This window comes from Zosterops lateralis (assembly GCF_965231275.1).
Source record: "Zosterops lateralis genome assembly, chromosome: 3".
NCBI lineage: Eukaryota > Metazoa > Chordata > Aves > Passeriformes > Zosteropidae > Zosterops > Zosterops lateralis.
In genome coordinates this window covers 41383649-41398883 of record NC_139764.1, presented here as the reverse complement: position 1 = coordinate 41398883, position 15235 = coordinate 41383649, and the positions used below count along the sequence as shown (strand labels likewise).

Genomic DNA, 15235 nt, shown 5'->3' with positions numbered 1-15235 from the left:
GGAAGGAACACACAGATACTCATATACGTGTTCTTGGATTAATTTTTGGTTTTTTTTAAAATCACAAATCCAGGCTTTCAAAAATGAACATCCATCTTCAGTTTGGAGAAATGTGAGAATGAAATTAATGATGAAAACCAGGTCACAAAATACTTGTTTTGGTGACTTGGTATCAAGGTCAATTCAAGATACAACCATAAAAGCTGTAAAATACAAATTATTTCAGGATGACATCTCTTAAAAACCTAAATAGTCCCAGAAGCTGGCGTTACTCTGAGTCTTGTTGAGCTCTGCAAAAATTCATGTGGCAAAAGAGAGAATGAATGCATTCCTCCACTGCTAAATCAAATTTGTTTATAAAGTAATTTGAAACTCAGGTTTCTGCAGTTAAAATTTGCAGGAAGCTGTATGTAACAAGACTCCCATTTTCTCTCCTGCCTCTTAGCTGTTCTGGCCTTCTTAAGTCTTTTCCAGTAATGCTTACTGTATTACTGAGGTGGCAAGAAAGAAGATATGAACATAAGGAGCTTCATAAAATCTTTTTCCTAAACATGATCTGCTGTCCTAAATTTGTAAAGCTTTTTTTGATCTCTGTGTAGACAAAATTACAGGTCTCCAAAGCAACTAGAGAATACTGCTAATGAAGTTTTAATTGGTATTCATTAGAATAATAGATATTGTTTGGGTTTGTTTGGGTTTTTTTCCCCTGGGTAAAAATGTGGTTTAAATTCCTTTACATAGAAGCATAAGGGTGTGAACTTAAGAGTTTTTACATGTGCTGGCTGCTGCTGAAATAAATCCAGATGATCCCCTTGATTTCTTGCAATCTCTAACTGTAATTCTGAGGACATTTTTTAGGCAAAAGAACTGTTCTCCTGCACAGAAGTGCGTGCCATGGCTCTCTGAGCACAGGACCAGGGACCTGAATTAAGACCTGAATCCTAATCCTGGCTCTAAGACCAACCAGTGCTGTGACCTTGAGCAAGTAATAAATGTGGCTCCATAAAATGATTGTATCTCGACCATCACAGGATTTGGGGGAAGATTAATTTGTTCATGTCTGCTTAGAAAGATGAAAAGCATTAAGTCCTTTCAGCTGCAGGTTGTTAGGAGTCAGTCAACACCGTGAATGTCAGATATGAAACAGACATGCCCGGAGCCAGAGAATGTGAATATTAAAGGTGACATGTTTAAAGTCTTTGTTATACTAAGGGGAGCTTTAATTCTGACCCTCACTGGCATGCAGTTCTGGAATGCACACATCTGAAGACTTTCAGGGATACATACAGCAAATCACTAATCCCATATTATGATTTTGAAGTTACTGCAGCTGTTGTGTGCCAAAATAAATCTGAAATTAGTTAACAAACTTGGAGCACAGGGAACTGGCACATTAGCTGATCTTACTTTCACCTCTCTAAAAGAAAAAATAAGGTACTTTATCTGACAGTTTGAGACTTTCACTGGTACATTTTGCAGAAAAATATTTCTTAAAAAATACTATAAACCATTGATATCTTTTCAGTAAACAAAGTCAATAACATCACAGATGTTATTTAAACAAGAAAACAAAACCTCAACAATATAGAAGCACTTCTACTCACCTTGCACTCCTTCCTCAGAACTGCTTATTCACTCTGTAAGCATCTGTGTGTGTTACCTTTATAGTGATTCCCTGCCAGGCAAGCTGCAGCCCATCTGATGCTGTCATAGATGCATCACTTCTTAACTTTGATCTTTTCTTTGGTCTCTCACTTCACTTCCAGAATAAAGCTTTGGTTCTAACCATCAAAGCCACATAGGTATCATGTCTTGGCTACAGTAGAGATAGTCTCTCTTTCTCTCAGTAGGGCTACAGCGTTCTTTTGATCACTGAAAATCAAAAGCCAACAGAAGTGTAATAATAACTAGGAAGAAGACATTTCCCACTGACAATATCCACTGGATAAATAACATGCCACATACCAGCACCAGAAAAAATGTCTCGGATTTTGCAGGATAGGAACCAAAAGTGAATGTATCACATTGAGCATACACCTTATAAATTTGTCCAAAGCAGGAATCTGTTTCCCTCTAAGGACATTTATCATACTTAGTGTGAAAATGGCAGATGGGTTGCACAGCAAGGAAAGCACAATCCATCTCTCACTCATTTTGTCCTGGGAGAGAGGAAAATGAAAATAAAACACTGATGATTCATGAAGAATTCTTTCCAGGAATGGTGGATATTATTTGAACCATTTTCTTTAGAGAAGCAAATTAACTTTGCTGTGGATAAACACAATGGCAGGTATTCATTCCTTTACCACATAAGAAGACTTAGTTTGTACTAAAAATCACATCTTTTCAAATGCGTTTTGCACTTCTTTAAGTGGATTTTCCCCTAAAATAGTTTTGTGCTCAACTGAATTGTGCAATTTATGTAAATGATGTGTGTGCATGTGTAAGTAGAAGGAAAGTCAATCCTGTTCCTACAGCCTGTGCATTTTCTGCCTTTCTCTATGTTTGAAATGGTGCAGCTTCAGTCTGTTTAGAGGTCCTACACTGAAAGAAAAGGCCACCAGCAAGAAAGGCACCTTCCTCCCACAATAGTTTGAGTATTGTGCAACATAACAGATTGTATCAGTTTAAAAAAAAAGTCCCTGATAAAACAGTATCAGAAGCATGTAAAGATCATGTCTCCCTCCTCTCATTGTTAGTCAGCTACTTTTATGTAACAAAATGCCAGCATGGTGATTCTGATCTAATTCAGCTGCACAAGCACTTTGACTGAAAGTTCAGAGAGGTGTTTTTAATCCTTTCCAACACGACCTAATAAAAGGTGGCAAAACAGGAAGCCCTCGTGGGCAGATCCTTCCTCACTATAATGGCAGGGTGGAAGGTGCCATCTGTCATTTCATGCCATTATATTGGAAAGTGCTGTCTCCTCTAAACTCCTTGTAGCAGCTGCTCCTGAAGGCTCAGCTCTTTGTCCTGAGCAGGCAGCTGCCTCTGCCACCCCCTTGGGAACAGTTTTGTTTTCACAGAATCAGACAGGACTAGAAGTGATCTCAGAGGTCATCTGGTCCTTCCGCCAGCCGCTGGGATGGGTAGGCACTCCTGACAGATGTTCTCCCTGGCAGGCAGAGATTCTGGCTCTCAGAGATCAAACCTAAACTGCCTTTCCTAAATTAGGAGACCTATCAGCTCCTCCTGCATGTAGTGGCAGTTTGATGCCCAGTTGTTTTTCAGTTATGACCATTTATTCAAGCAATATGATTTTGTGAAAATACAAGGTTTTATTTGAGGAATCCATTGTGAAGATGGTGGATTGGTCTTTTAGAAAGTTTCTGTCCTTCAATTTTATTCTCCAGGTTGCATGCTTCCTATTCTACTACCCCCTGCTTAGCCTTGCTAAACCAGAGACATGAAAATCCATCAAATTCCTTGGCTGCAGGACCACAAAGCATTAAAGATTTAATTTTAAATGAACAAGGCAACCTGCACCTCTTCAGATCTACTATAAACTTTTAGTAAGGACGTGGGCACTGGGTAACACCATTAAGCTGAAACAAAAATACAGTCAGTGCCTACAAATTAAAGTAATTCAGAGAATGAGAGAATGGGCATGGTGCATTGAGATCTCTGCTCCTGGAGTATACATGCATCCCTACAAACTCCCTCCTAATTTGCAAAAGAAATTGTAGTGTAAATTTTTATTAGAGGGCACACTTTTTAGTAGATGCTTATACAAATAAATGTCTGTGATAATAACAAGATATGCTTGGCTTCTCTCACTGATTGATGTATTCTGCCTGTACACACCTGCATTCGAAAGCACAGAAAAGAGTATTATTCTCTGTGAGAAGAAGGAACACTGAAAGCCTCAAACAGTCCTGCATTTGCAACAGAAACAGAAAGGTTTTTTGAATGACTGGCTAGTCATAAGTGAAAGAAAGTCCTATTGTGTAACCACACAAAGCACTGGAGACAAGACAAACCTATTTACATATGAGAACTCAGAGCTCAAGCAAATCCTATAAGAAAAGACATGAGACAGGATAAAAAAAAAAAGATAAGCAAAAACCAGAATTTCTTCTTCCACACAGAGATTACTGCAAATTTCTACTTCTCTCATTTATCCTTAAGGGTTAATCTTGTATACAAACAACTGTGCAATGATGGTCTCCAAAAATACACTAGACCTCTGTTCATAAATGTCTTTCCGATTCTAAAAATGCACACAAATTATACATTGAGTAGGTGCTATACATTCCATTCTCTCTACAGCTTATATGTATGATGCAAGGTATTTAAGGAAATGCTTCTCCAATTTGAGCATCATGACTAGTAGGAACAAGGTTATTTTCAAGATACAAGTCGAGATTGTGTATGATTTGTACAATACTAACAGAAGAAAAAGGAATAGCAAGACCCTTGGAAAGAATGTAGATATGCTGTGTTCATACAGGACAAAACCCAAATGGTAACAGAGCTTTGATATTCTAATGCTACGAGAAATTAATTTTCTCTCTGATTTGATACACTATTTTTTTCAGCTGATTCTAATAAAATGTCCTTTCCCTATACCAAACTATTTTAATATTTCAGTCGTTTACCTTTAGTGCAACATAGCATATAAGAAGTAATTTTATTCCACAATACAAACAGCCTTTGATGTTGTTTAGGAGTAATGGAACAGGTCAAAATGTGGTCCTGTTTAAGCTTGTACTTTACCTGTTCAAAACTTCACTTGTTAACTCACCTCTGCATGCAATGTTTGAATTTTCCAATATCCATGAGGCCTTTCAGTACAAGTAATTAGTGTTTTGTTAAAATTAAGATTCAAGTAACCAAAGATACTGTAAAAGGATGAGAGAAAAAACCCCAACAAAATGTACTGTCCCTGTCATCCAGGCGCTTTCATAACTGAAGTAACGACCTTATTACACTGCCTGCTTGTAAATGATTTAAAAGGTTCTGCTGTTTGACGAGTCAGAAGAGTTTAAGCAAGAGCTGGTAGGGCTCAGACAGGCAACTTCATTGTTTGTGACAGCGCCTGGTACCCTGAGCCAAAAGGAGCTCACAAACTCTTACTCATGTGTCTAGTCAGATAATCACAGGGACGTTTCTGACCTGTGGAAGAAATGCTTGTGATTTCTGAAAGTGAGCAGTTAGCACTGCAAGGAGGATTGAACTGCTAACATGAATTTAAGGCAGTGGCTTGACATGGAACTGAACTCTCTATGTGCTAACAATTCCAAACAGTCTGCTTTGGCCACTAAATTCTAACAATTCATTATTTGCATAGGATTTCTCCTCTCATATTAAACTGAGGAATTCTGAAAGATTACATTCTCTTGAAGACATTATCTTAATAAATTCTTAGCACAAGTGCATTTATAATCTGTGGCAAAAGTTTAAAAAGAGCCAAAATAGCCACAAGTCTGTGTATTTCAGTAGCAGATGGCTTTGTCTTTTTAACTTGCATACCAACCTTATCTGAAAAATGTAAATTCTACTGCTAAAAGCACATTCCTCTGAAATCAGATGTAGGCTTCATTATTTAGGGCTGGTTGTTTCCACATTCATTTAATTAAGTTCTGTGACTAGAACAGATGAAAGAGAGGGGAACCCAAAACTAAGGGAAAGCGACACTTGCAGTGAATATTCATCCCCTCCAAAGTTCCTCTGTCATTTAAAACCAAATAGCCAAACTCACTGCTGAGTGAGTCATCTCAGTGAGAACCCCTTGCTAACCCTCTGCATTCCTTACAAGAAGCAATAGCCCCACAAGCTGCAGGTGCCAGTCCAGCACACATCCAGCCTCATCTAGGCTTTAATCCCTAGAGCACATCTGGGTTCTGTGGGACCACCTCAGCTCAGGTTAGTGTGTCCTGTGCACAGATCCCCCAGGCTCTTTCAGCCATGGCAGAACATAGCTCTCACAGCAGACCCTGGCTGTTTGTTATGCTACCCGCAGAATTGGAGCGGCCAGGACCATAGGAAAAGCAGTTAAGCAGCTTTACCACATAGAGAGCTTGGAAACTCACAGAAAAGGTTAAAATCAATAGAAGATGACTTTGCAAATAAGAGAAATCTTTTAACTACTTTGCTAAGAAAACAAACAAGCTATTTCCTTAGATCATGTGGCATTGTCCAGAGTTAAATGTAGTAACTTAAAATAAACCAAAGATAGTGGATAGAAAAATATACTTCTGTGGAGTTTCTGAGAAAATGCATGTAGTATATGAAAAGGAATATGAACCTCAAACTGCTGTGGTAATGTATCCTGTACAAGCAGGCATCACAAAAGCAGCAAATTCTTGCAAAGTGGCTGAAGGTGACAGAGCTGTACATTGGAGAAAAGACCTGTTGTTAGTGTTCCCTTTGGCATGCACCTGATTAATCCTTCCATTTCACATTCCTCCCCAGCAGCCAGCTGAACAGCAGAGAGGGGGAATTAGTTTCTTTTGCCCTCAGAGCAATCTAATTCCTTAAGGAAAATGGATGCCTTTAGCTAGGCAGCTAAATAAAGGCAAAGGAAACATGTTCTTTCTAGTTAAGCAAAAGCGTGTACCTGCAACAAATGACTGCCGTTAAAAATACATAACAAGTAGCATAACCCCAGTCTCTAAAACAGGTCAAAAAAGGACATGGAAAAGGTGTCAGCAGCAGAACTAATAAAACTTGAGATTTTAATGAACTCGTGTCCCAGGACCTCAGCATCTCCTTCCAAACTGAGCCAAGCTCCTACCTACAGAAACTGTAACATTCCTCCCCACTGCTCTTCCCTTCCAGCATGGAAAATGCCTGGACAAATTTACTGCACACACTTTGTTTCCTTAGGATGAAGGCTAAATGTGACACAAAACCTTAGGCTTGTAAATAAGTACTAAGTGGATCAATTATAAACTCTGTGAGGGCTTTGCTATGCTCTCCATTGCATTTAAAATTTTCCAAAATGTCTTATTTACAAGAAATTGTAAATGTAATTTTTAAAAATCAACTTATTTTAGAAGCCATATAAAATGATCTGGTTACCTATGATTAGTAACTAAATGAATTACAAATACTATAATAATTTTTGCCTAATTCTTCTAGTCTTCCAATTTCACGACTACACCAAATATTGTACTAAAGCCTCAACTTTAGCAAGCATCTAAACTATGTATAAACTGAGTGCAATTTTGCCTCACCTATATTGGAAAACTCTTTCTTTGAAGCAACATTCATGCTTTTTACAAGTTATTCTAACAATTGCCTACTGCATTTCAATGCATTAAAGTAGTACCTTTTAGTAATACATTTGTAGTGTGTATTTGATTATCTCCTGTATCTTAGCATACAGCTGTTCCACAGTCTTGGAAATAACAAACAGCAATTCTGATTTTAGGAAAAGATCCTTGCCTTGAAGTCAATCTGCACTAAAGTCAATACCACTGACATTGCTATTACCAGGAGCTCAAGCTGAACCTAAATGCTCATCTGTTATATTAGCCATGGTATCAGCCTTCCATTACTTTTTGGCATCCACTTTCTTCAAAGTGGAGCACTCCTTCTAGACTCTTCTCTTTTTGTAGACTAAGGAAATTTCCAGGGAATTAAACTGTAATGTAATTATGACAGTATGACTCTGCAGTTGTCATAGCAATGGAATGAGGGTGATATGCTGTTGAAGTAAAAATAAAACTTCAAGTACAGCTAGTGGAGAACTAACAATTATTTCTAACTGCTTACCACACTTATAGGCCTTTTGGAGAAAGGCCAGTGAAGTTACCCAGGGTAGACTGCCTTCTGAACTGCTGTACTCAGAGCTTTCCACCTCTGGGCAGCAGGAGCCTGACTGTTCTGGTATCCTTGTAAACCTGTCTTTTCCTGTGCCTGCTCATTATTGCATGTGCTATGTGTGGAACTGGAAAAGTTCTACAGTGTTCACTGGGCAGAGAAGTTTCCAAGAGTTTCTTTCATTATATCCTTAAAAGATACCCTTAGAAACTTAGGAGTTAGGATGAACTGGGGTTATGGAGTCAAAATGGGAAAGCTGTGTTGGGATGTGATTTGGACCATGGGTAGGAAGCTTTTGTAGTATTGTTGACTCTGTTCTGTTGTGCTCACACCTAAGTCAGACTTGGAGCTACCTGTAGCAACTACTCAGTATTTAAGTTACATTCTCTTACCAAGGACTCTCCTTTCAGAGCAATTCCCCTGCTCTGTGCTGTCATAGTGTGGTAAAGAGACACAGCTCACAACTGCAACACCAGGCACAGAAATCAGCCTCTGGAACAGCTGCTTATTGACTTAAATAGGTTTTAAAACAAGAAGAAATTTGTTATTGAGTCTTCCTTAGGAGTACAGACTAAAACTTCTCTCCTTCACAAGATGGTGTTATTACAAGGAACAAGGTGCTGAAAACTTAGTAAGTTCATATAATTCATCCTGGTTTTCAGTCCAAATTTTGTGAAGTGATACTTTTAGGACTTTTATTTTTCCCTTGGTACAGGGAATACCAGCTAAATGTTCCATGTTGCCCAAATCATGAGCATGATTAGAAACATAAATAATTTTGCTTTTTAATTTATGCAAGAGAAAGTACTGTGAATTTTCCTGAAGTCCATTCTCATCATCGAGACTATTAAGGAATCTTAAGATCTAAAGATCTGTAAAATAGAATCATTAGTTTAAGTAGTAGAAACAGGATTTTCTCCTGATTTCAAAACCACGTAAAATCCAATTAAGACAGAGAAGCAGGAAATTCTAAATAGAGATAGGTGAAAGTTTTCCCAGTGTAATTTAAAAATTTCTTTCTTCAGTCCAGGGTGATGACTAGTCCTAGTTTTCTTATGAGAGGGTTGGGAAGGGGGGTAGGGTTTGTATTCACTGATAAGGTAAATTAAAATACACACAACATTAAAAAGTTATGCTAAACATCATGCTTTTTATTTTTGGGGAAAGAGCAAGAAAATAGCAGTACTTCAACAGACTAGAAAAAGCCTCCTGTAAATACTAAAAGCACAGCAAATTATACTAAAAGCTTATACATTCATAAGTCAAAGCATAAAGTTGCATGTAAATATGTGTGTGTATATATATTTATACATGTATACACACATAGGCACACAACTTTTAAGTACATATGTAACTATCTGAATTATCTGTGTTTTCCTTATCATTCAGTTTAGTTTTGGGTGAGTGAAGCAATTAGACCAGAATTAACATTAAAAAATATCCAACCACTGCCACAGACTAGATTAAGAACTTATACACGTACACAATTACAGCACAGTCTTTACTCTTGTGGCCTCTGAATTCCACTAAAATAAGCCAGTTTTAGAGGGAATGCACCCCGGAAATCTCTTGGCTTCTATCACTGAAACATCCTAGCCTTTGTTAAAACCTAACAGAGGAGCTACCCCAGAATGTGATCTCCAATTCTTCCTGCAAACTGCATGCATGCCAGACGTGAACCATGCAAAAACCCTTTGAGGTTTAAGCCCTTAATTATTACCTTGTGTCAATATTCAGGCACTGTGCTTTACAGCAATCTTCAGAATTAAATTTTAGAAATGAATATTGCATTGGGAGTTGATTTTACTTAAAATAGAGAAGGGTGAAAACTCAGATAGTTGGCAACTCTCTGCTGATTAAGCATTTCACACTATGAATTAATAAAAACTTAATCAAGTGCTTTAGTAAGTTCTGAAAACAAAAAATAAGTTATATTTCAAAGAACAAGTTAGTATAAAAAGTTTTAACATATGCAAAGTATGTGCTCAAAATACTTATTTTGCATTTTTAAAAAGAGCTGTCATCTACCTTACAGCAACAAAGTTCACCCAGTATAAAATATTGCAATTTGTCCCATTGTGTCATATGAGCGGTTTCCTTATTCTTCATATGATCAAGAACACTTGCACAAGAGTTCATGTTATTCCAAGCCACATAGTGGCAGACAGACTACATTTGAAAATGTGCTTTTACTATGCAGTGCAGTAAAAGCCAAGCAAATCACTTCAGAGCAGCGTTTAGCAGGTCAAAGAGCTACGTCGATGCAAGAAATCCAGAGAAGAATATAAAAGTTAACGCCAAGTGGCAGTACCAAGAAAGTGAATTAGATCAACAGAAAAAAAAAAAACCCTGCTGATAATATTCACTATCACATGTACAGCTTGTAAGCTAGGAATAAATTAGCTTAAGGAGAAAAAAATATTAAGTGTGTAAACAATTCATCCAGTACAAAGCTGGATGCAGCCGGTAAGAGCAGAACTAGCTTAGTAGTGCTGAGGATGTGTGAGCATCCAGATGCCTGTTCAAAATGCATTTATCAATGCCACTGACCCCCCAAAAAATTGCCTAGAGCTATTTACACCACAGCGGAGGCTTCCCTCCCCCCTCACAAAGGTATTACAGCTCAGGAAGTCACTGCTGTCTTCTACTATTAAAATTCCAGTTATAAGCTACCGATGTTGGTAAGATGAAAACACCCACCTTCCAAATTAAATTGAAAACTCTTGTCAAGCATGTCTGAGGACTCTTCAAAAGTTAAAGTACAGCACTTTGCTCAAGTGGTATTTGCATGAGTAACTTGTACTGACAGCCTGTTAAAATAAGAGAATTGAACACAACTCGGGGTAGCTGGGTGTTCCTTCTCAGGAAGAGGGATCCATACAAATTCCAGTCGCTCTTTTTGAGGTGTGTTACAGGGAGAGAAGGACAAAAGAACCTCAGTTCAGTCAGCCTTGAGGAGAATCTTCCTGCTTCTAGAAGTATTCCTCCTCTTCATCAAAAAATCCGTTTTCCAGGGCGTACGAGCAGTCTGCGTTCGAGTCAGCTTGGCAGGCACCTTTGTATTCTTGAATGGATTCGTACAGCGAGTAGAGCTGACACAGCAATGACATATCCAGCTGCCGAAGGCCAACCTGAAGGGGGAACAATTCAAACAATCATTATTACAATTGCCTTTCTATGGCAGGATATATCTTTTGTTGCTAAACAGGAGGTTCAAGCTTCTTTCCACCCTGAACAGTTATGAAATGTGGAAGTAAAATTCATTTTCTATGGTGACAGGTGGACAAAAGAACAAGGAACAATGTGATGCAATAATGCAGAACAAATGCAAAGTGTTCTTCAAAACGCTGTATTACAACAGTGTGCTTAACTTCCAATAAGCAGTTCACTGCTATGGGAACCATGACAGATAAATTCATAAAGTCTATATTCCTCATTATGCAAGGGAGGTATTTTTCCAGAAACAATGTGTGTCTTTCACACAACTTTCTCTCTTTCTCTCGCACCATCACGACACACTCTGTTGTTTTGTTTTTTTTTTTTTTTTTGAAACAGCCTGGAGTAAAAATTTCAAATGGGACTCTAACTGATTTTCCCACTTCCCAGCTAAGTATTTCTACTTTAAGTTTCTTTTCTATATTGATGTACCTGGCCATCTGACAAAGCCAGATTGTCCAGCACAGTACAGCACACTACTTTAGGGCAGCAAAACTAAAGCAGAAGTGACACAAGGACAAATGTCCTATCTTGCAAATCTTCAGAGTATGTTCATGTGCCACTCGAGCATATGGTTGATTATAATTAAGCACCTAATATTTTGGTCCTTAAGCAGCTCAAATATTAGTTCCAGAGTGAATTAAAGATTCAAAGAGCCATTAAAAAAAGGCTGCAGCTTTATGTAAGAACAAAACCAGTATGTTGCAATGCAAAGTGAAATAAAGCTACTCATTTTTCATTCAATTCAGTCTCCCGCTCTGGCAACAAAATGGAGAGTTCACTTGACATTGTCACCTATCCAAGTCAGATCAAATTAAAACCAGGTTTTGTCTTGCAGCAAATTTAAACCACTACCCAAGAAGAAGTTTTAGAGAAACAGCCATTTCAGCCTTATTTTTCAAGGAAGTGTTAAGCCAACAGACTGTTCCTAGTGAGCCCTCAGTTTTATAAAATAAAAAGTTTTTGCCACAACTCATGGCAAGAGGAAATAAATAAATAAATAAATAAATAAATAAAGTTAGCAGCCTTTACTGCAACCTGAACACCAGGCTATATTTTACTCAGAATGAGAACTCTTACCTCTCCTTATGCTTCTAAATTCTCAGGACAATACACTCAGTGCACAAGAAAATCACAAGAAGCTAGCATGAAGATCTTACTTCGATACTGCTGAACTACCCTACCAGCAGCTCCTTCTAAAAGTGGGGAGAAAAAAAAAAAATCATACCCTAGAATGCTACTGAGAAAAATAGAACACAGCATCTTTCAAGAACAACACAAATTACTTGGTGACATCATGAAGCCAAAACATGAAGTCCTGCATAGGCTAAATGTGAAGACTTCAGGACAAGACGTGGAACACAGTGCTCACTGCCAGGATATTACAGATAAGTCTTTCCACCACCTCAGATCTATGCTACTTTTCTCACCCATTTTCCTTTACAACCTAAACAAACTGCTTACCTTAGGTAAGAAAGGATGCTGTGAAGTTGGACTTAACACTATGACATACAAACATAAGACCCACCTGGCAGACCTGCATGAGAGCTAATGTTTGAGGGACAAGACTGCAGTCCAAAACTGTTCAAAAAGCAATCACGACTGAGCTGAGCCAAAAAAGTCAACCTGGAGACTGGCGACCTTTGTGTCCAAGGAAAGTAGGAGCTTTTTCGCCAGCAGCTCTCCTGTTTGAGCTCCATAAAGGACTTCAGTACTTTCCGTGAAGTTCAGTTTTACTGACTACCAAGGACAAACTTCAATGAAAAATTGCTCAGCAGAATTAACATAACAGGTCTTTAAACCAAATAGTTATGTGTAATATCTTGTTCTTCCGTTGCTGCCACTAATATCAAACAAGAAGTCTACTGAGAAAAATGCAGCCTCTTTAAAACTTTCAAGTGTGACTCCTGAGGTAAGAAAAGCCTGAAATGTCCAACTCTGATAGCATTAGCACAGTTTTTAATGCCAGCCAAGATTTGACTTCCGTGTTTCACTCTTGATAAGACAACCTATAGAGCACAATTCCACGTGATAACTCTGCTCCTCAGACTGCAGTTCTGAAATGGCCTCTGCTTTTGTCCTTCCCTCACCAAAGCATCCAAGCTCATCACTTTCTCAGCTTTAAAAGCTTACATACACAGTGCCTTGCTTGATCATGCAAGAAAAGATGCTCTGTGTATTTCTTCCTCACTCACTGTGGAAAATTTAAAGCAAATCCATCACTCGATAAAAATGTCTTTGGCTGCTGCAAGAAAGAAGAGTACAGTATCAGTAATAAAGTCCTTTTATCCTCTTGATGAAAGGCAGCCTATTAGTACACAAGAGTCTCTCTAATTTGTACAGGTCACAAAAAAATACATCTGGAACCAAGGAGCCTGTTGCTTGAAAGTCTTTGATGCGTTTAGAAGTATCTTTTCCTTCAGAAGTATTTTATCAAATTATCATCAAGTATTAAAGGAAAGTTTAAAGGGGAGGTCTAGTTATCAAATGACTTTGAGAAGTATCTCATTTGATTTCCCATTAGGAAAAAAAAAATGGATTAGACTTGTCTAATGAGTTATCTTTGCCTTTTTGGAAAGGCTTAAGACGACTAAGACCATATGTCCTTGTTTCCTTTTACAGCATTGCAGAAGAAAGCCCTGGCAGTCGATAGACACCCATCCTTCCTGAGCTTTAATGCAAACTGCCAATTCTAATACAATTTTAAGAATTATCTCTAACTGTTGAAACACCAGTGGCAGACTAAGATTTCAGCACGTTCCAGTGTCCTAATTCCAGAGAAGGACCTTTCAAAAGAGCTTCTTAGTCCTTCTTAGCCTAAGAAAAACAGTGTTGAACTGGGCGGATTTTCAGCAATATCATATTTTATATGCTCCATGGAGTTATTAGAGCTGGAAGACACCTCTGGAGACCATCCAGTCCAACCCTCCTGCCAAAACAGGGTCACCTCGAGCAGGTGACACATGAAGGTGTCCTTGTGGGCTTTGGATGTCTCTGGACAGGCAGACTCCATCAGCTCCCTGGCAGTCTATTCCAGTCCTCTGCCACCCCCAATGTAAAGAAGTTCTTCCTCATGTTGAGGTGGAACTCCTTGTGTTTCAATTTACGGCCATTGCTCCTCATGCTGTTGCTGGGCACCACCAGAAAGAGTTTGGCATTGTCCTCTTGAGACGCACCTTTCAGATATTTATAGATATTAATGAGATTCTCTCTCAGCCTTCTTTTCTCTAGACTAAACAGGCCCATCTCCTGCAGTCTCTCTTCACAACAAAGATGCTCCAGAGCCCTGATTACCTTCGGGGCCCTCGGCTGGCCCCTCTCCAGCGGCTCCTTGTCTTTCTTGCACTGATTCTACAGAATCCCCAGGCTCAGGCTATTATTAGTCACTACAGCCGCAGCTCGCACCGGCAAAGCACCAACACCCAATTAGTGTTTAACCAAAAGGTGCGCCAGGTCGCCCGGAAGAATTTCGCTATAACAACACCTCGCTACAGGATCAAAACAGAGTCCTGGGGAAAGCTACACGCCGGATCCCGGCCACTCGGGCTGCAGGAATCAGCGCCCACAGCGGGGTATTGTTCAACACCAGCCCTTGCCGTGGGTATCGGTGGGTGCCGCAGGGCGCGGTGAGCGGCTCCCCATCCCCGTCCCCATCCCCAGCCTTCCCCCGCCCGGGTACCGGGGCTGCCCCGCCCTGCCCACCCGGGGTCGGGCCCGCCACGTCCGCCGCCCCCGCCGAGCCCCGGCCCGCCCCGCTCACCATCTCCTTGCGGAGCAGCGCCAGCGCCGCGTCCAGGTTGGGAGGCTTGGGCGGGCGCGGCGAGCCCCGGCCGCCGCCGCTCAGCTCGTCCTGGATGCGGGACTTCTGCGCGTAGAGCCGCTCCAGGTCCCGCCAGCGCCCGCCCTGCCCGCCGCCGCCGCCCGAGGAGGAGGAGTTGAGCAGCCCGCTCAGGCTCTTGGGCAGCGGCGGCAGCCCCGCGCCCCCGCCGGGCCCCGGCAGCCCCGGCCCGCTCATGCTGCAGCCGCGGACACCGGCGGAAGGAGCCGCCCCGGCCCCGCCGCGGGAGGCGCCGCCCGCAGCCCGCCCCGCCTACGGGCCTGGGGGCGGGGGAGCCGTGAGGGGCCGGCCCAGGGACGGGAAGGGAAAGGAGGCAGCGGGGTGGGGGCGGCGGAGGGGCCGCTCGCAGGTGCCCCGGGACAGGGCGGGAGCTGCTGCGGGCGGCCGCAGCTCGGCCCCTTTGTCTGAGGCGCG

The 15235-nt window shown here is 40.6% G+C and overlaps 1 protein-coding gene across 1 annotated transcript; it reads right to left on the bottom strand.

The window, feature by feature from the left end:
• Nucleotides 1-8907: 8907 nt before the first annotated feature.
• Nucleotides 8908-14998, bottom strand: FAM89A (family with sequence similarity 89 member A; the record flags this gene model as incomplete). The annotated part of the gene is made up of 2 exons (XM_083858266.1): nt 8908-10898; nt 14744-14998. 2 exons carry the CDS (start codon nt 14996-14998, stop codon nt 10740-10742), a joined length of 414 nt encoding a protein of 137 aa, XP_083714392.1. The 3' UTR covers nt 8908-10739.
• Nucleotides 14999-15235: the final 237 nt, after the last annotated feature.